The following is a 19,451-nucleotide window of genomic DNA, read 5'->3' as shown; positions in this document are numbered from 1 at the left end:
TAATTTAAAGTCTCTTCACTAAACAACCAATTTGGCTGAATCTTCTTTTTTTTTTTTTTTTTTTTTTTTTTTTTTTCACGGTTTGTAATGAATAACTGAGCTCATGTTTGACATAGATCTCAACAGGCCATAAAATGGTATGAGTTTAGAGGAGGGCACATATAGTATCATCACCCACCAAACTAAACTCATTGAAATCAGCATCAGCAAACTTCTTTGCCATGGTAACAATACTGATGATACTGAAGAAATATAAGATTATTAGCAAGTACAAAGTTAGATTAGAAGCTCTATCGCTGTGCCAACAGTTGATACATTCTACACTACTACAACCCTCTTCTTATATTCTGTTTAAAGGAGGTGGAACCTTTAAAATGAGTCTGACAAAAGTCTCACGCAATAGTCAACTTTATTCAGAGCATCAGACAATTTATACTCTGATGGTTAAGAGAAGTCTGTGAGTAAAGTAAGTACATTCATGAGGATAAGCTGCATGCAGCGGGTAAGCCGCATGCAGCAAAAACATGTTTTTCCATAGTGGCATCTAAACAAATAATAATAGCCAGTTGTAATGAATAATCCGAAGTAAACTCACTCCTAACTGCTATACCTGGAATGGGCATGAAAAGAACATTTCCATGCTTTTGAAGAAGCTAAGGTCACAAGATTCTTGTCTTGGCTTTTTGGAGTTTTCTCACAAGTACTCAGGAATCTCCCACAACTCTGTTCTTGGACCATGTTTCAACAATATTTGCTTACTGTTTTCAGTTTCTCTTTTCTTTCCTATCTCTTTCCCGTCCTCCTGTATTTAATCTCAGCTAGCTCAGCAGAACCTATGATGTTTATGCTTCCCTGAAGGAAGAAGAGTTAAAAATGTAACTCAAAGGCAAGAAATAGCAGGTATCCTGGATGTCTTCTATGTGCCGCAGAGTGTGTTTGAAAGTACCTTAGTTCAATTCCATAATCGCCATGCATGATATTAAATGTTACTGTGGTCCTTTTAGCCATGGGCAAGTGTCCAGCACAGGGATGTGCCTGACTTCAGATGCACTGCCACCGAGGGTTTGCCTGACCCTGTAGCCAAATGTCCTTTCTGTACCCTGACTTTTACTCTCCACTGCTGAGTATCAGGAGTTGGGAGGCCAATGCAGTAAAAGCAGGGACCTTCATGCAAAAAACGGTATCATGGGGACAGAGGTGGGGGGTGCAGCTGGGATTATTGAAATAGAGAGTTGGCTGTGACTTTGCTATTGAATAAAATGCTTGTTGTAAAAGATATCTTTTAGGTCATATATTTATAAAGGTAGGTCACACAATACATTTATCTAATAAAATGCTCTTAAAATGAGCTCTCCACATCTTTGATGAATGAGTTATACATGTTTGGCATCTTTTAAAGTAAGAAACCCTGTTATTTATACATGTGGATTTGTATAAGCTATTATACTTGAAAGAAAGTTTCTTTTTACTGGACATAATGTCAAAACAATGTATGCATTTTAAAAATATGGTATGGCAGTAATGAAATGACATCAAATTTTGCAGTTAACTGCTAAATGGAACCCTGGGGTTTTCGAAGGAAGTTCAGCTTATCATAAAAGGCCAGATTCACATTTATTTGTTTAAAAGTGTTTTAACTATTAAAAATTAAACACTCACACATGGAAATATTGAATATCAAAATCTAACATGTTAGATTTTCAGAGCGCTAGTTTAATAAGTTATCATACTTTTGCCCTAAATTCAGATAAAAAGCACTTCTTGGCAAGTACTATTGCATGTAGGAACACACCTGCACTTAGGAAATATTTCCATGACTAAGTAGCTGGTGGCCATGCACCCACTCTTCCTGTGTAAGTGAATTCTCATTCTACATGTTTCATTGCTTAAGTGCAACTAATATTGTTTTACCAGCTGGTCCCACACATGACATCAACATTAAACACCAGCCAAGAAGATTCTGGCAGATTAGGTAGCTAACCACGAAATAAACATGGAAGAAGATTTAGCTCAATAAAGTGCCTTACAAACATGAGGACCAGAGTTCAAATCCCAGCACCCACGCAACAAAGTGGGCACGGTAGTGCACCTTTGCAACTCCAGCTGTGGAGAGGCAGAGACAGGTGGAGCCCTGGCGCTCCCTGGGAAGCTTACCTACCATGCTTAGTTAGCACCAGGCAGTGAGAGACCTTGTCTCAAAAGACAAGCTAGGCATATCCTGAGGAATGACAATCAAGGTTAGCCTTTAGCTTCACATATCAGCAAACACAAGTACACCCGCGTAAGCGTGCACACGCACACAAACTGACTATATAACACTTTATAAGTGTTATATAATGTATACATTCCTTCTTTGTTTAGGTCTTTTTTTTTTTTCCTCCTTTAACCTCAGAATTCCTTTTTTAGTGCAAGCTGGAGTTGGATCTGTTTGCTCAGGACCAGATTTTAGGACCTGTATTCTGAGAGCAAGACACACAGGGAGAAGAAGTTAGTGCAATGTGTTCTATGGAACCACAGAAGAGCAGTGAGTGAAGAAAGCAGGATAAGCAGAGAGAGCAGCTGAGCTGGGCTGCACTTGCCACAGAACTCTTGCATGTACCAGCTGGAACCAGGAAGTGTGGATGGTCTTGCCCAGTTGTCTTGAGTTTGGGCAAATGGCCAGCCCTGTGTTCTCTAGAAGTGAGCATTCTCAACTGTAAGGCATTAGCAGATATCACTTCCAGGAACAGGATTAAGGATAACCAGGCATCTACTAGAGTGTGAAATTAGTCTTTAAACTAATTTAAAAAGTAGACATCCAAAAATTATGTTATCTGGGGGAAAGAGATAAAGAGTGACTCTCACATTTTAAACTACTACTTTTGGTGTTTTCACTACACATTTCCCTAAATGTGTAGTGAAAGATTACAGAAACACTGTAGATATGACCTCATATCTGTGCTATATTATAATTACATACGTTGAATCATCTCTGTACTTTCTCAAAGACAAGGCGTTTAAGTGAAAGGCATGCTAGAAGTTCCTTACTTCATTACGTCATAGACTTCCAATTCTTTTTCTGAAAGTTCTCTTTTCGAAGTTCCCAAATGAAACGGGTTTGGAAGTGTTGACTTCTTTCTAGCAAGCTGGAAGATAAGTACATCAGTTTATATCTAAGAATAGGATCACATAGCAGAAATGATTCAAAAATTTAAAACCTAAGAGCACTGCTTTTGTGCCGCTCCCTTTAAATATTTTCAGTGCAAATCTGCATCTCTTATTCTTTGCTAAGGAGGTTTCCAAGGTTAACCACAGTGAAAACTCCCCACCAGTTCCATCATTGAATACACACACACACACACACACACACACACACACACACACACACACGTGTATTTGTCTCTCTTGTGCTGTCTGAACTCCCCAAAGTCACGTGGTCTGAGTCTTATTCAGGGCAGCTGATTAGAGTTTGGTTATACATAAATTATTTAAATCCTCCTGATCTCTGTTTCCTACTGATTTTACCAAGTGAGATAACAGGCTACAACTAGAATGCAAACATACATGGAACAAACACATTCGGTTCTGGCTCCAACTGCATCCTACTGTTTTCATACGGGAGAGGGGAGAGTTAGGCTTGTGCACGTCACAGCACTCAGAAGCTCTGGAGCCCATTCAGACTCAGCCTTTCTTCTGCCTTGTCTAGCATCACCTCCATCCTCCTGATGGCAAGTTTCAAAACTGTGTGGAGAGACATCCGTAGCCTGGGAGTAAGTGCAAAGCTCCCAAGGGTGGTGATGACTTTGACAAATGTGGAGGTATCTTATAGTGTGTGTGTGTGTGGGGGGGGGGGGAGTGAGGAAGTCAAGAGAATTCACAACCTCAAGGATAGACACTCTCTGCTTCACATTCACATCTTTAATGTTTGTCATGTTCATAAATGCAGATTAAGAATCTTGTTACAAATAGGCATCTCCTCTTCCCCATTCTGATCTGTTTCTGTTAAATGTTTTACTGGCTACTGACACTGTCAGTCAGTCAGTCAGTCAGTCAGTCAGTCAGTCAGTCAGTCAGACTGACACCAAGACTGCCCCGCAGCTAGGGCCCTCTGTCACCCTTAACAATGCAGAAGAAAGGCCAATGTATGCCAATGTATGTGGCTGAAGCTTCTCTACCTGGAAGCATTGTCAAAAAAATGTTCTAGATGCCACAGGGCTTATGTCTTGGCACTCAATATTTCTTTCTCTTTTCAATTCTAAGGCTTTGCTTTTTCGTTAATGGAAAGCACCCATCATTTCAAATAAGGAATGTTCTCCCAATTAAAAAATAAAAATCTCTGAGTTATTTCTCACAATGCAGACATGTCAAATGAATACATACCTTAAGCAAGGCCACATTGTCGTCCGAGCCTTCAGATTCTCTTTGCTTCCGTACTGCATCTGGGGTAGCATGTGGGCTCAGACCAGCACTTTCTTCCCCTTCAGTGGGCTCACGTCCTCCACCGATCCTGGAGGGACTGGGCTTCCGTGCCTTGAAGGAATAGTCACTGAAAAAGGCTCTCCTGCATGTTGGAGAGGCTGCTGTTTTGGAAGGCCCCTGCAGCCGACTGAGGATAGGTGAAGTAGTCAAACTATCTGCTTTTTCACGTGGAGCAGCAAGGAACCAGTCAGCACAAGACAAGCAGGGCCCTGGGGATGTGGCTAGCTGTTCCTCTATGCGGGAGTCTACTCCTTCCAGCTGATGAAGGGTCGCTCTGACCTGATCTACATAGATGCAATCGGGACCAGGGTTCCCATTAGCTTTAGATGCACAGCCTCCAGCTTCTAACAGCACGCACAACATATAATGTCGCTGTAAAGGAAGATTGGTACATGTTCAGTTGAAACTATTTAATACTGTGTGCATGTATATGCTTGTAAATACTAAAGACATGGGTATTTGCAAATACTCGTGAGTTCTGAAAATCTCTCAATCATTTCTCTTAGTCCAGAGAAGTCCTAAGACAACTTTCAAATAGCCTCCGTTATCACCACCCTCACTCAGACAGGGCTTATGTGCAGCCTAGGCTGCCTTCAAACTCAAACTCGAAATCCTCTTGCCTCAGCCTTCCAAGTGCTAGGATCACAGGGATCATTAGCATGCCCGGCTCGGCTCTGTATTGTTTCACGAAAGGATAAAATCACTCTAGAAAGGGAACAAAACATCTTCAGATATCTGCTAAAAGCCTACACTGGATTTTACTAATATTGCTTCATGAGTATTAAATAGATACAGAAGGAAGATAGCAGAGAAGCATTTGACATTTTCTTGACTATAAGTAATTAACATATTCATACTGTAAGTGAGCATGTTTGTGTTCTTCAGCAAGTAGGTTTAAAAAATATAAAATGAAATCAAGAAGGAAGTGCATAGCTCACCAATCCGACAATTAGTAAGAAATATCTCCCTTCAGGTTCCTGGAAGGCCTCGGGGTCTGAGTCTGAAGGGGGCTGGAGGTGGTGTCTTGGGAACACCTCTCTCCATATTATCAGCTGGCCAATCCTTTGCTTTGCTGCTAAAGGCAGCAGGCAGTACTGGCGACAGTATGCAGCGATCTCAATAACATCATCCTTAGGCAGATGGCTGCACACCATATAACCCTGGGATTTAATCACAGAGAGCCAAAGTCAGCTAGTAGCTTAGAACAACCATCTCATATTTCTAAACGTTGCATAAACACCTCAATATAGGCTTAAAATAATGCAGTTTTAAACCAACTAAGCTAAGACTTATCAGAAGTCCAAGCTATTGATCTGAGTCAAGCTACAGATCAAGTTTGACAGCTGAAGGGACTTAGCAGACAGATTACTGCACAAAGCGAGATCACCTCAAGTAGGATTGATTATCTTGAATGTTTGGTTAGACTAGAACTAGAAAGAGAAGCGGGGTCAAGGTCAGCAGAGACATTTTTTTCTGTGTGCCGCCTGGATCATCCGACTCTGTTAAATATGTTGTATACTGTTTTTTAATGATATTTTTAAGTGAAATACTTAACTGTCTTAGATTCCTTTAATGGAAGTAGTTACTCAATGCTACAAGATGCGATGTATTTCACTTCTGAAGAAGAGGTTAAAAAGAGCAAGAACACTACTGCAAAAGGACATTAACAATATATTGCTGGAGACAGCTTGGCAGGAACTGGTCACCAAACCTGAGGACCTGAGTTTGATCCCAGGAGCCCCACACTGTAGAAGGAGAGAACAATTTCTTCAAGTTGCCCTTGGCCTTCACATATGTCTGTGACTCACATGTATACACACACTAAATGTCATTTTTAAAATTCTGAAGAAAAGAACATTCTACTCTTCTGTTTTATATATCTTCTTCTTTTAAGTGCCCTTTCATTTCTGCACACTTGGAAATGCCTTAGCATACAGTAAAACATGGAAAGTTACTGAATTTCTATATCTCTGGGGTTTTATTTCCAGATCACAGTCTTGCCTGCAAAGCGGCAATATTTCTTCCATGCGTATAAAAGTTTAAGAAAATCTACTTTAGGTCTATGAATATAGCTGTTGGATATTGATAAATCTTTTAAGCGTCAACTTACCTTGTAAAACAGAGAAGAACCCAAAATTGTATACAGCCGTCTCATGTCATAGTAATCCTCAGACTGGGGGGAAATTCACAGTTGATTTATAATTAGTACTTATTTATTCATTTTATGCAGAAGATAAAATATATTCTATTTGAGCTGCAATAGTTGAAGTAAAGATTATATTCATTAGAAACAACTTGATACGGTACCTTTCATCAGAGGTGAAAGGCCTGTGTGTTTACTTGTCCGACAGCTTTATCTGTGGTCCCACAACATAGTAGAACACACAGCATTTGCTATTTCATGAGGGACTTTGAAAGTAATTCTGTTGTGACAGGAAAGCTCCTATTATAACCCACAATATCTGATATTACCATGCACTACTTTTGAAAGCACAAATCAGCATACCCTGTTTGTGGGGGAGTGAGCGGTATTCAAAAACAATCTGAACACACATACTACTTGAGTAATCCCCCTTCCGGGGATCTACAAGATGACCGAGCGAATCATGACATTTTTGTGAAGATCGAAAGTGAATTATTTGGAATACAGAGAAATTACAGCTAGCACTACCTTCAATGACGGAGGGATGACCAGCTCAGTGTGACATCATGCCAGAGAATGGCACAGGCCTTAGAACAGTGCAGGCGTACAAGTAACAGGCTGAGGAAAATGGAAGTTCCAGCACAGCTGAATGGTGTGCACCTTCCCACAGCTACATGCAATATGCATGACTATACATGCAGGGTTTTGTGTAGGAATGGAAGAATATAGAAGTCTAGAAATGTCCATCCCAAACTCTGAGAGGATTTACGCCTGGGATGCCAGTGGAAAAGGATGAAGAGAAATATTTGTCTTTGTTTCTTCCTATAACATGCATCTTCTAATTTTATACTGAATGAAGAGAGAATGAAAAAGAAAATCAGAAACAACCCAAGTATCTCTGAAACTGTTACATCCTTATGCACTGCTATTTAGCAGTAAGAGGACTGAGCAGAGCAGGGCATGGTGGCACATGTCTGTAAGCAGAGCTCAGGAGGCTGATGCAGGATCACTGCAAGTTGGATGATAGAGAACAGTGTCATCAGCCCCTTTGTGTCTGTCACTGCTTGAGCTTGACTAGGTAAGTGTGGGCTCATATTGTTTCCTCATATCTTGCACTTTCCCCCTCTCTTATTAAATTATTTCTAACTAATCCAAGACACTCTTGTTCTGTAAGCAACTTCAGAGTGTACTCTAAGGGGCTGGAGATATGGCTCAGTGGTCAAGAGAGCTTACTGCTCTTGTAGAGGACCCAGGTTCAGTTCTCAACACAATTGGAGCACAACCACCTACAACCCCAATTCCAGGGGATCCTATGCCCTTTTTTGGTCTCTATGGGATCAAATATGTACATGGTACACGGATATACACTCAGATACATGCATACACATAAAATAATTTAAAAATTATGTACTTGGCTAAGCAATAGTAGCACACACTTTTAATATCAGCACTTGGGAGGCATAGACAGGAAAATATCTCTGAATTTGAGGCTAGCCTGGTCTACAGAGTAAGTTATAGTACAGCCAGAGCTACACAGAGAAACAGAAACCCTGTCTTAAAAAAACAAAACAAAAAAGTGCTCTACAACAGAATATATATAAAGATTTATTCTTGTCTTATCTATAGCCATTAGCACTACATTTCCTTAACTGTCTCACAGATGTCTACTTATATATTTATTACTTAGAGACAGGGCTCACTGTGTAACCCAGGTCAGTCTTGAACTTGAGATTCAACTGTCTCTGCCTCCTTAGTGCTGGGATTAATAAGGCACCATGCCCTGCCTCATGGATATTTTTAACAAACGTGTTTGATGAGAAGCCAAGGAGGACTGCACACTGAAGTTGGGTCACATGGTTGTCTCTTTCAGGATTTTTTTCTTCTTGCCTCTGCCTCCCTCCATCTTTCTCTGATTTATTTGTTATAGAGAGAAACTCTCCCATGTTCCCCAGTCTGGGTTTGACTGATTATCCCTTCCCTTCCACTGACAGTCTTGATCTGCCCTTTACTTAATTCTGTTAGATGAGCTAATGCCTCATCCAAGCATGTCATGGGTGGTTTCTGCACATCCACACTGTGAACAGTTTCACTGTCAACTTAGGGATCTAAATTGTGTGCGAGGTGAACTTCCAGGCATGTTCGGGGAGATTTTCTGGTGTATCTTAACTGACATATGGAGGGACCCATCATAACAGGACCACTCCCTTCGAAGGGTTGGAGGACCACATAGAGAGCGGGCTGAGTCCTGCATGCATACATGCTCTACTTGGCCATCTGACTGGCTCACAGTGCAGCCAGCCCCCAAGGCTCCTGCTGTTGGGACTCCCCTCCATGACAGGCTGCAACCTGATCCCTGAGCTAGAATAAACTCTCTCTTGTCAGAGTATTTCATCATAGCAACAGATAAAGAAGCCAAGGCAAGTACAGGCAATGTGCTGCCTGTTGTCTTTCTGTCATCTCTATGTGGTGTGGTCACCTTGAAGAACCTAGACCCTTTTGGTGGCTGTTGTTTGGTGGCTTGAGTGTCACTGATAACTACTGTTTATTGATAACTTACCTGCTGGTCTTTTCATTGGGGGGCCAAGGAACTAGAAGTTTAAAAAGTCCTTCCAGGGCTAAGTCAAGTTCATACCTACAGCGTACTCAAGTCATCAAACCATCTCCATCTCTGTCCTCATGAAGCCCCAGCACTTGTTAGGCAGTCACTGTGCAGCCAATGTCTGCTGCTGAATACAAAGCCCTGGGGCAAGTAGGCATTTGCTATTGTCAGGCCAGAGGCTGCATTCTCTAAGTCCACTTGTCAATCACTCAGAATGACTGACTACAAACTGGAGTTCAAAGCTGTGCCTCAGTGGAAATCCCCTTCCTCTTACCAGTTCTTCGAAGTCAGCGGCCTCAAGGTCACTCAGTGCTGTGTCCAGTTCCACCTATGAGAACACAAGAAGGGGCCCTGAACTGCCTGGAGGATTAAACAAGCATTCTCCTCTGTCACAACACTTAAGAAATATCTCAAAAGGCAACGTGCTATTTTTAAGCTCTGCAATATAAAATAGTAACTTATTTAACATATGTGTATTTTTTTATTAAAAGTTACTGCAAAATGTTAAAAACCTAGTGATCAACACAAAATAATTAATGAGATTAAAAAACCACTTTTTTATTTTAAGTTAATTTTTTTTAACGTGTTAAACTTCTTAAAGCAAAATGAAAAACTGCTATCATCGTGGCTAACCTATTTTAGGTCGCTTTTCCATTTCCTGTGTATTTTTCGATTCTTGGAAAATACCAACATTCTTCCCTGTCTCTCTCCTGGAAACAATGTTTTGAATAAAAGCATTGCCAATCGTTATTCAGATTAAAACATCAAGGCAGGAGTTCTCCTGGGATCTGGCAGAGTTGAACTTCCCCACAGAGTTATTAGACAAAAATCTTTACATAGAATTTGGCTTTTGTTTCTGTGGAAATTGCTGGAACTTTTCCTTAAAGCATCCACAACTTAAAAACAGAGTAAAATTAACCTGTAATACATAAATATGTATACATACAAAAATAGTTACTTAAATACGTACATATACACGATGTGCAAATAAGGATCCCCTGTTTTCTGCCCCCACCCTCGTTCCCTCCTAGGCTAAGGCATTCTCTGTGGGGCTGTCTCACACTGCGTTGTTCTGACAGCCTAAAGCTCCTGAGCGATTAGCCATGCCTTTCAATGCGTTCACACAGTGTGACTTACTACTCATTTGTGACCCACGTCTTCCTGCATCTAGCAAGCACTTTGTGTTCTCGTGTTTGGTGAGAACCCTGCACCTTGAGAAAAACTGTCAAAGAGATCAAGTACTTGTGATTTTTGAATTTTGCTCTACGTAGTCTCTGGGCTGATATGAGGCTAATAAACTGTTTCTATTAAAATAGGTGAAACACTGTCCCTCTAACAATGCCAGTGTGCCCAAGAAAAGCATGACCGAAAGTTCTCAAACACCTGGGGAAGAAAACCAAAGGGAGACCCCATCAAACCCTAAACACAAAACAAATTGTTTCCAAATTAAAACCAAATACTTCCACTGAACATTCGCCAATCTGCCTCACTACTACTTTTTAAACCTGAGTTATTTAGTGGGATTAAATTCCCTACTATTTTCATTAGAAGATAGATTGTGAATAAAAGCGACTAATCTAAGACAGTGAAGAATCTCAAAGAAAAGAAGAAAAAATTCTCTGAGCTTTTTGGTAAAACACAAAAGCTTTGAAGCTTCTGGTTCCTGGTCACAGGTGCAGAAAGCCTGCCGTAGGTGCTCAGCCCAAACAGGTCAAAGGCTCAACAGAATACACAAGCAACTCTTCTGTGTCTGGAAGATGGGCAAGAATGCAGCAAACTGCTGTCTCCAAGACCAGACAGACACTCACAGCTGCAGTCAGGGCTTAGGAAAACCTGCACAGTAGCTGGCAAGCTGCCAGAGGCTCCTTGTGGGTGGGTAATTTCCATAGTTGAAAACTCATAGAAACCCAGGCCATTGGGTCCCCCAAGCTTTTGTGAGTTTTCTCACCAGGAGCCTAACCAGGTTGCCATAGTGAATGCCCTTGTGACTCTAGGAAACACTAGGAAAGAAAGGGAACCAGGGAGCCATACTCTAGAGCACTGGGCTTTCTATAACTAAGCCTGTCCCATGGAGAAGCTAGTTAACTACAGAACAACCCCGTGGAATGTGGCAGAACTGGGGCTGAACACAGTCAGCAATAGCCTTCCTCAGTGCAGAAGCAGACAGTGTAACCTCCTATGTAGGAGGAGGGAAATGCCCAACTCCAGCTCATGCTAGCTAGTTGGCCTGTCCCAGCTGAGGGGAGAGGTAAGCTGAGATGGAGTTCCTAAGGAAGAACCAGTTATGAGACAGGGGCAAGAGTCTGGGGTGACTCGTGGCCAGAAGGTCAGCTCTCACTGGTACCTTCCCATTATAAAGGGATCTGGGGGGCTTGTACCTCTCCTGGGTTAAAAGACTCACAGTGGGTGTGAGATAGGCTTTGGAGTCAGGGTCCTTCTACCTTAAAGGCAACATTATCTAGTCACTTCCCATGTCACAAAGTGTGTTTTCTCACGAAAGCACTGCCGAGGCCAGCCATTGAGGTCTGGTCTGTTGCTGTGTATTGCAATGCTAAGTTCTGTAGGCAGTCTGGGCCTAGAGTCACATCTCACATTTACATGCAAACCTTGCTCCTAGATTTAAAACTACTGGTTAAATAAAATTGGCTACACCCAATTACTGGAGGGATTAGAGGCTGGTAAGGGAGGAGGGACAGGGAGTGACAGATGAGAAGAGAGAGAAGAGAAAGAATGAAGGGAGAGGAGGAAGCTGCCTGAGGGGAGATAAACCGTGAGCCCGAGGCCAGGAGAAAGAGCAAGTGGCTGGGGCACATCTCAGGGAGGTAGCCAGGCCAGCAGTTAGAAAAGTCATTGTCAAAGCCAAGTAAGACATCCATAGTCTGGGTCTCATATGCTGGAAAGCTATAAGCCCACCCCTTTATAAGGGGGTCGGGGGTCACCTTAAAGTGGCTGTACTACAGCCAAGTGGCATGCCTGAAACTTTTAAGTTTGATGTGATTTAAGAAAATGAGATTAGGGATATAGCTCAGTGGCAGAATGCTTGGCCAGCAGGTATGGACGCCTAGGATCAGGTTCTAGGACAAGAAAAAGAAAAGAAGATGGTCATTTTAGTCTGAGACTGTCAACTCACAAGACCAAGGACAAAATAAAAGACCAGCAGGTAAAGTGTCCTGTATATATGAGCTGACACCCCAACTTCAACTAAGAGCCATGTAATGGAGCCTCACAGCTGAGACTGTGGTCCCAGTGAGCCCTTGCCCACTTCACCGGCGAGTGCTTTCCCATCTCCACATATGACTTAAGTGATTAATAGTAAACTGTCGGTCACTTGGGTATATGCTGAGGGACTTCATGAAGAATAGAATCTTGGGTGTTTTCATGGCCAGAGAGGTGACCATACAATGTCACCTCATTTAATATTGAGAAAATGCTATAAGTAAAGGGATTAAATGGTGGGCCACACTAAAGGTTTCTGAAATGGTCTTGTCAGTGGTGTAAAGTTACATGTGGTAGATAGTCATGAAGTCATACTGAAAACACCTAAACATTGTGAAGCCCTGTTGGTTAGCTGCATATGGAACAGACCAAAACCTAAACATGTATGTTCATAGAGAGGAACTAGAGATGTGGCTCAATGGTAGGACATGATTTCTGGATGTAAGAGGCTGAGGGTTCAACCTCAGAGTCAAAAACAAAACAAAGAATTATTTGTTCTCCCGGCCCTTGTGTTCTTAAGGATTATGTTAAGGAGGTGAATGCAGATCACCACAGGATTTGGTTAGCCACAGTCTTTTACTAGTATCAAGGAAGGGAACACCCACAGCTTTCATCTGGACAGAAACAAAAGATGACCTTGTGTTATAAAATCAGAGCCACAAAATTGCCAAGTGAGCTGTTCAGCTTAGATTTCTGACAAGAATTCTGAGTTTGGAAAGTTTAAATATAAAATAGGATGAAAGAACCAATTTCTATTTTTAAGGATCATTTGCTGGACCTCCTACTTCAGCAGGTTCTTCAGTTATCACCTATAATCCTGAAATGCACGAGTGCGCGCGCGAGCACACACACACACACACACGCACACGCACAGGCACAGGCACACGCACACGCACGCGCACGCACACGCACACGCACACGCACACACACACACACACACACACACACACACCCTAAAGAGAAAGGGAGAAGAGGGCCAGCTCAGTCCTGGAACCTCGTCAGAGGTGGGGGAGGTAACCAAGCACACTACCCTATCCTCTGACCTGCACATACCATGGTGGTTGGGCTGCCCCAAGTATAAGTTTAAAAAATTATTTTACAAAGGAAAACAGAATGCTCCAGGCTTAGGATAAGGTGCGTGGCTCTGATGCTTATTTGGGACCCCTAAGTTACCTTGAGTTCCTGTGGAAGTACGAGCCAACGGACTCCCGGGAGGTTGTCCAAAAGCACGGCACTGGCTGCGGCGTACTGCTGGGCGCTGGGGCTGCTGCTGAGATGTAACTTGCCGGGCCGAAGAGCTCGTTCGAAGAACAAACTGAAGAAATGATCCAGACGAGGTGCGTTCTCAACCTGGCAGAAGGCGCTGGAGAAGCAGGAGCTGGACGTGAGCCCAAGCTGGTGAGAGGTGCATGGCCTGCCCTAGCTCAGGGGACCGGCTCTGCCCCAGCACGGATGCTCTCCTCCTGTTCCTATTCCTGTAGTTACCGCTACTGCTGTGGGGTGACTGAAGGAGGGCTACACCAGGGAAGAACTGCTGGGCCGACACACAGGGCCATGCACACAAGAAAAGGGGCCAAAGTCCCACTTCCTTCCTCCTCTCTTTCTCCCAACCATTTACAACTCCCAGTGTCTTCCAGGAAATGGAGGGTACGAAAGAGATTCTGCACTCTGCAGTACAAGAGATTTGGCTTTGAACTGTTCTTACTAGGCAACTCTCATATGGCCAAAATCAACAGGCCTCTCTCTGAAGTTTGGTTTCCAAGCTAAAGCTGGGGTTAATATGATCCAACTCCCCTTCAAAACACCTAGGGTTCACTACACACAACTTCTTATGGTGCTTATTATGACTATGGGGGAAATACAAAATTCGGAGCCAAGTTATTTTCTCCTCAATTGAGGCCCCAGCATTGGAGGGAGGAAGGGAAGGAAAAAGGAAGGAATACAGAGAGACAGACAGAGGGGAATGGAGAGATTAAATAGCTGATTTAGCCGTGCAAGTGCAGCCCAGCGTTAAGCACGATTCTTCTTTGGACCAGCTCAGGAGATGACACCATGGCTGCTGGCTTGTATCTTGCCGGAGAAACATTCACTGACTCATCCTGCAAATATTTAAGTGCCTACTTTGTTCCAGCCACGTTCTCTTTGCCAGGAGTACAGCAATAGAATCAGACAAAAGACAATGAACGCCCACTGAGCACACAGGCTGACGAGGAAGGCAAGGAGGTGACGGGTGGCTGGATGGGAGGTCAGGTGTTTTATTCATGTTTTTATTTTATAGAGAGGATCTGCCTGAACTTGTGAGATTACACGTCCCTTCAGCTTCCCAAAGAGCTGCGACTTTAAGCATGTAACTTCGCACCCAGTCAGCTTGCTGTTCTAGAGTAAATGATTAAGAAACACTCTGAAAATAGGCCATTTAAGTTAACATCTCTGTATGAAGAAGACCCAGCAGAAGGGAAGAGGGCAGAGCCTGTGGTGGACAATTGTTGCCAAAGCAGGGTGTGGTTTGAGATTCTACCAGACAGGCAGGTAGGTGGGACCCAGGTAGTAGTGCTGGTCATTCTAACTGCTTTATGGAAATTAATTAATGGAGCAGGAATAGAGACAGAGACCCAGAAACAGCTACTACCATGCAGCAGCTGTTGGGCAGGAAAATGGGGAATACCATTTTCTACAGTGAACAGGCACTGTAGACAGCTGGGGAACAGAGAGAGGAGATAGAGCTTTAACTCAATCATAATGCTAATAGGAGCTTGCTCACACCTTCAAAATGATCATTAAGCCTTTGGACCTCTGAAATACCTTTTTGAAATATTTTTATATAAAAAAGCTTAATTAAGAATTGTTACAAAATGTCTATTAGTAACTGCTTACACCCGTGTGCTTCTTAAAGAACACAAGCATATTCCCATTTATTTTCTTTTTTTTTTTTTTAAGCCACCACCATGCAGCTACCTTTTTTTTTTTAAGATTTATTTATTTATTATATGCAAGTACACTGTAGCTGTCTTCAGACACTCCAGAAGAGGGCGCCAGATCTCGTTGCGGATGGTTGTGAGCCACCATGTGGTTGCTGGGATTTGAACTCTGGACCTTCGGAAGAGCAGTCGGGTGCTCTTACCCACTGAGCCATCTCAGCAGCCCCCCCATTTATTTTCTTAATTTCCTGTTTAAACAAGGCAAAATTAAATAAAGTTGCTGCTACTCCAGAGAAACTTTCATATCAATAGAAGGTAAAGTGCAGAGAAACTGGGTCCCTCTGCCCTTCACCTACTCTGTGGACCACACGACTGCTTCAGCAGTTTGCTGCATGTATGAAATCCATCACAGAAAAGTGATCCTTGATATCTCTCGGTTCGTGCAAACACCTCAACTAGGGCACAATACAGCCAAGTTTGCTACTCTAACAGAACATTAAAAAGGCAATTAATACCACGGCCTCACTCCTCATTGATTAAATCATACCAGTCAAGGCGAAAGGCGCTGTGTTTGGATGACTGGCCTTTTGCACCTCATTTATTTAGAAGTTCCTGGCATGTCATCAAGTCTGGGGGGTGTGACTCCTCACAGGTTCCTCCATCAGAGAACGTGATATAAAATAATGATCTCTCCAGATTAACATGATCACAGAAGTTCATCCCTGATACCTTGAGCACAGCCCCACTAAACTGTCCTCATAGAAAACCAGAGAGAGATACCACCATGTTTGGAAAAATGCATAAGTTATCTTTCAGTTTCTGTACGGGTATACCCTGGTGCTCAGAGCAGAGGTGTCACTTCATCCGCAGAGGCACTAGAATCTGCAGAGATCCCACTGGAGAAAAATGTTTGCTAGGCACAGTTCTGTACATTCAAATGGTTACCGGTTACCTCAATTTTCCCCTTCAAATCAAGAAATATGTATCACATTATAAGGCTAGAAATCAAAAGCACAACAACAGGCCACAGCACCAAGAATGAGCAACAGTGAGCACTTGACCCTATAGGACATCTATATCATCCCCTCCATGGCTCAGGAGAAGGTGTCTTGCCTTCTTCAGAGGTGCAGGATGGGTCACAGCACAGAGATGTCCTCTGGATCCAGCAGGGCCTTTGCACGCTGAACTCACTACAGTTAAGGTCATCTGCACAAGGCCCGTACAAGATTGCACCTGTAGGCATTTCGTCATGGATGGGGCGGGGCCCCGAGGAACCATAGCAGGAGATGGCTGCCTCAGTGGAGCAGTCACTGCTCTAGTTTCGAGTGCTCTAGTAAACACTTCCTGACAACACTTGAGCTTGAGTGAATAACCCTAAATAAACTCAGTGGGTCACACGAAAGACATCTAAGTAGGAGGGGCTTGCTGGGAGGAAAGAGGGTTTCAGTGGTAGCAGTGGTAGGGGGAGGTGACAGAGGGTCATGAAGATTGAACATGACTACAAACTTACAACAAAAGAGAAGCAGAACATAAGCATGAAATGGAACACATGTTCATGTTTTACAGAGACTACATGAAGGAATGCACACAGCATCTTAACATTCTATACTATGTGTCTGATTCCTGTTAACTGTGCTTTGTTTATTTTGTTTTTTGAGACAAGGTCTATAACTTAGACTCGCCAGAAAACTACTTATGTAGCCTAGGTCAGCCATGAACTTAGTCATCCTCCTGCCTCAGACTCATAAATTCTGAGTTTACAGATGTGAGCCACTATGCCTAGGCTAAATGCACATTGTTGATTCAATTTTTTGAATAAAGGAACCTTTTGGGGCAGTATGATAGCAAAGAAAACACAAATATTTACTTAAAATCTTACTCTTGTCTATATGCTACACAGACATGCACAGCATGTCTATTTGCCTCTAAACAAAAGGACCAGTATGTACTGGTTACTATACATCGTAACATAGGACTTGTTGTAATCACTAGGTCCTGCACTAACTAGCAGTTTATATGCGTTTCTTCATGGCACATTACGGGATGTAACGTGGAAGGAGAAAGAGCATCATGGGTTCACTAAGATCCAGGTGTGGCTGTTCATACCTGCTGCCCCAGCTCCTGAAGGCTCAGACAGCAGTCATAAGCTCTGACTGCCCCAGGCTACAGAGCAAGGCTCAGGCCAGTCTGAGCCACACAGAAAGATCCTGTTTCAAAAATTAATTCGTAGTTGAATTAAATAAAAATTTAAAAAGAAAGAAAACCTGAGGAAACTGTCACAGGCAAGGAGTAAACCAAAGTGCCTGCTTCTCAAGCAAGAAGCACTGCCTGACACAGAGGAAGACACAGGAGACACCGAGCATGACATAGATTCCAGAGAAACACTCACCTGTCTAAAGAACCATACATGAACTTTAGGGTTTGGGCCACATCTTCTATCATGTTCCTTAACTGGGGAAGAGGAACTCTTAAAAAAACAAAACAAAACAAAAAACAAAAAACAAAAAAAGAGTTAACTCGTTAATGACATGATCTGATGACACCAACCCGCAAAGAAGCAAGATGTCTTTCTGCATATATATTTGTCGGGTTTAGTCAGCTGTGGGCAGGGCTGTAAAGGGTGCTTACCCCACTAGTGAGGTCACCCGGAGGTAGGCAGCCACTTTGGCATTGCAGAGTCACTGTTTTACCAAAGATATCGAACATCTGGGAAAAGTACCCTGTGCTGAGCCTTGACCCCCATATTCTCCAGCGTGAATAAAATGGCGGCTCACTAAATTCAAAGCAAATTCTTGTGAAGTCTGAGTGGAAGAATACACCCCAACCTCTGTGTTGTCAATACTGACCATCCCACAGATACAGGTAATAACACAGCCCCAGGGCAGCGCCTTGGGATCATGAACCATCACAAGGAGTTTGCTTTTTGACAAAAGGCCATGATTGTAATGAGACAAACCTTGTTTCCATTATTTTACTTTTTTTGTTGTTGCCATAGTTTCAGAAATGTTGTTTAAAGGGAAACAAAAAGATCCCAACTCACTCTTCAGCAGGCAGGCCAATTAACAGCAACTTGTCAGACTCTTTCAAGTAAGCAACATGAATTTGTTTCCCATTTAAATGGAGGGATGAGCTAAGAAAAAACACAAATTCAAACTCAAGATGTGGTTAGAATATCTTTAACTGTTATGGAGTTATAAAAATATCCTTAAAAGGTTACACATGGTATAATTTAAGAACTGAATTGCTTAATAAGCAAATTTCTTGCCACATACCTAACTGCCACACAGAAAAGGCAGGGGTTTGTAACAACAAGAATACATTTGGGATTATCTCCAAACCCCCAAGACACACAAAGGAGAATCAGTACATGTCTACAATCCTGGCTTTCAGGAGGTTTCGGCGGAAGGATTGCTATGAGTTTGAAGTGACATAGTTTGAGTGACATAGTGAGTCCCAGGCCAGCAGGGCTACAGAGTGAGACCCTGTCTGAAACTTGGGTATGTGTGAAATGTTTTGTTGACATGAAGTGGCGACACACAGTTTATGATATTTTTTAAAAGACTCTGCATCCTAGCTCAGACCCTTTGGGATTGCCCATGTATGGACACAATCACTAAGGAGATTACACAGAGATCAGAACAGTGATTGCACCTGGAGAATGACAGCCCAGTATGAGATACGAATTAGAAGCAGTGATGGAACTTGAGTCCTACGCACATAGGTGCTCACGGAAACTCCTGGACAGAGCACCTGTACACTATGTGATGACTACCGGGGGAGCTCTTCTGTCAGAGGCTGTGGGTATGCAAGTTCATGCATGGGCAATGTATTCTTAATTATTCTTCACACAGCTACAAACACTTAGATAACTTCTCAAAAGAAATACAATAACCAACTCTGGAACCATAGAGAACACACGTGTGTGCTACCTGAAATATGAACTATTGAAAAGATTTTTTTTCAAACAGACCATTGTTTTATGTTAAAGTGTAAAGGTACATACACTTTTAGGCAAACATTAGCCTCTTTTTTTTTTGATTTTTAATATTTTTATTACATATTTTCCTCAATTACATTTCCAATGCTATCCCAAAAGTCCCCCATAGCGCCCCCCACT

At 42.5% G+C, this 19,451-nt stretch overlaps 1 protein-coding gene across 2 annotated transcripts in view; it reads right to left on the bottom strand.

Moving 5' to 3' along the window:
• The window catches only part of Intu (inturned planar cell polarity protein), a 64,085-nt gene that overhangs the window by 4,955 nt on the left and 39,679 nt on the right, over positions 1-19,451 (bottom strand). For both annotated transcript variants that reach the window (XM_021158513.2, XM_029474787.1), the window contains exons 6-13: positions 18,375-18,464; positions 17,724-17,801; positions 13,590-13,779; positions 9,475-9,528; positions 6,569-6,631; positions 5,397-5,618; positions 4,360-4,830; positions 3,028-3,125 (exon numbers count right to left, since the gene is read on the bottom strand). In XM_021158513.2, the coding sequence (XP_021014172.1) occupies positions 3,028-3,125; positions 4,360-4,830; positions 5,397-5,618; positions 6,569-6,631; positions 9,475-9,528; positions 13,590-13,779; positions 17,724-17,801; positions 18,375-18,464 (1,266 nt within the window). The remainder of the gene's footprint in view (positions 1-3,027; positions 3,126-4,359; positions 4,831-5,396; positions 5,619-6,568; positions 6,632-9,474; positions 9,529-13,589; positions 13,780-17,723; positions 17,802-18,374; positions 18,465-19,451) is intronic.

This window comes from Mus caroli, chromosome 3, assembly GCF_900094665.2.
Source record: "Mus caroli chromosome 3, CAROLI_EIJ_v1.1, whole genome shotgun sequence".
Lineage (NCBI taxonomy): Eukaryota > Metazoa > Chordata > Mammalia > Rodentia > Muridae > Mus > Mus caroli.
The sequence above is the reverse complement of the archived record's forward strand: the minus strand, read 5'-3'. Positions and strand labels throughout refer to the sequence as shown.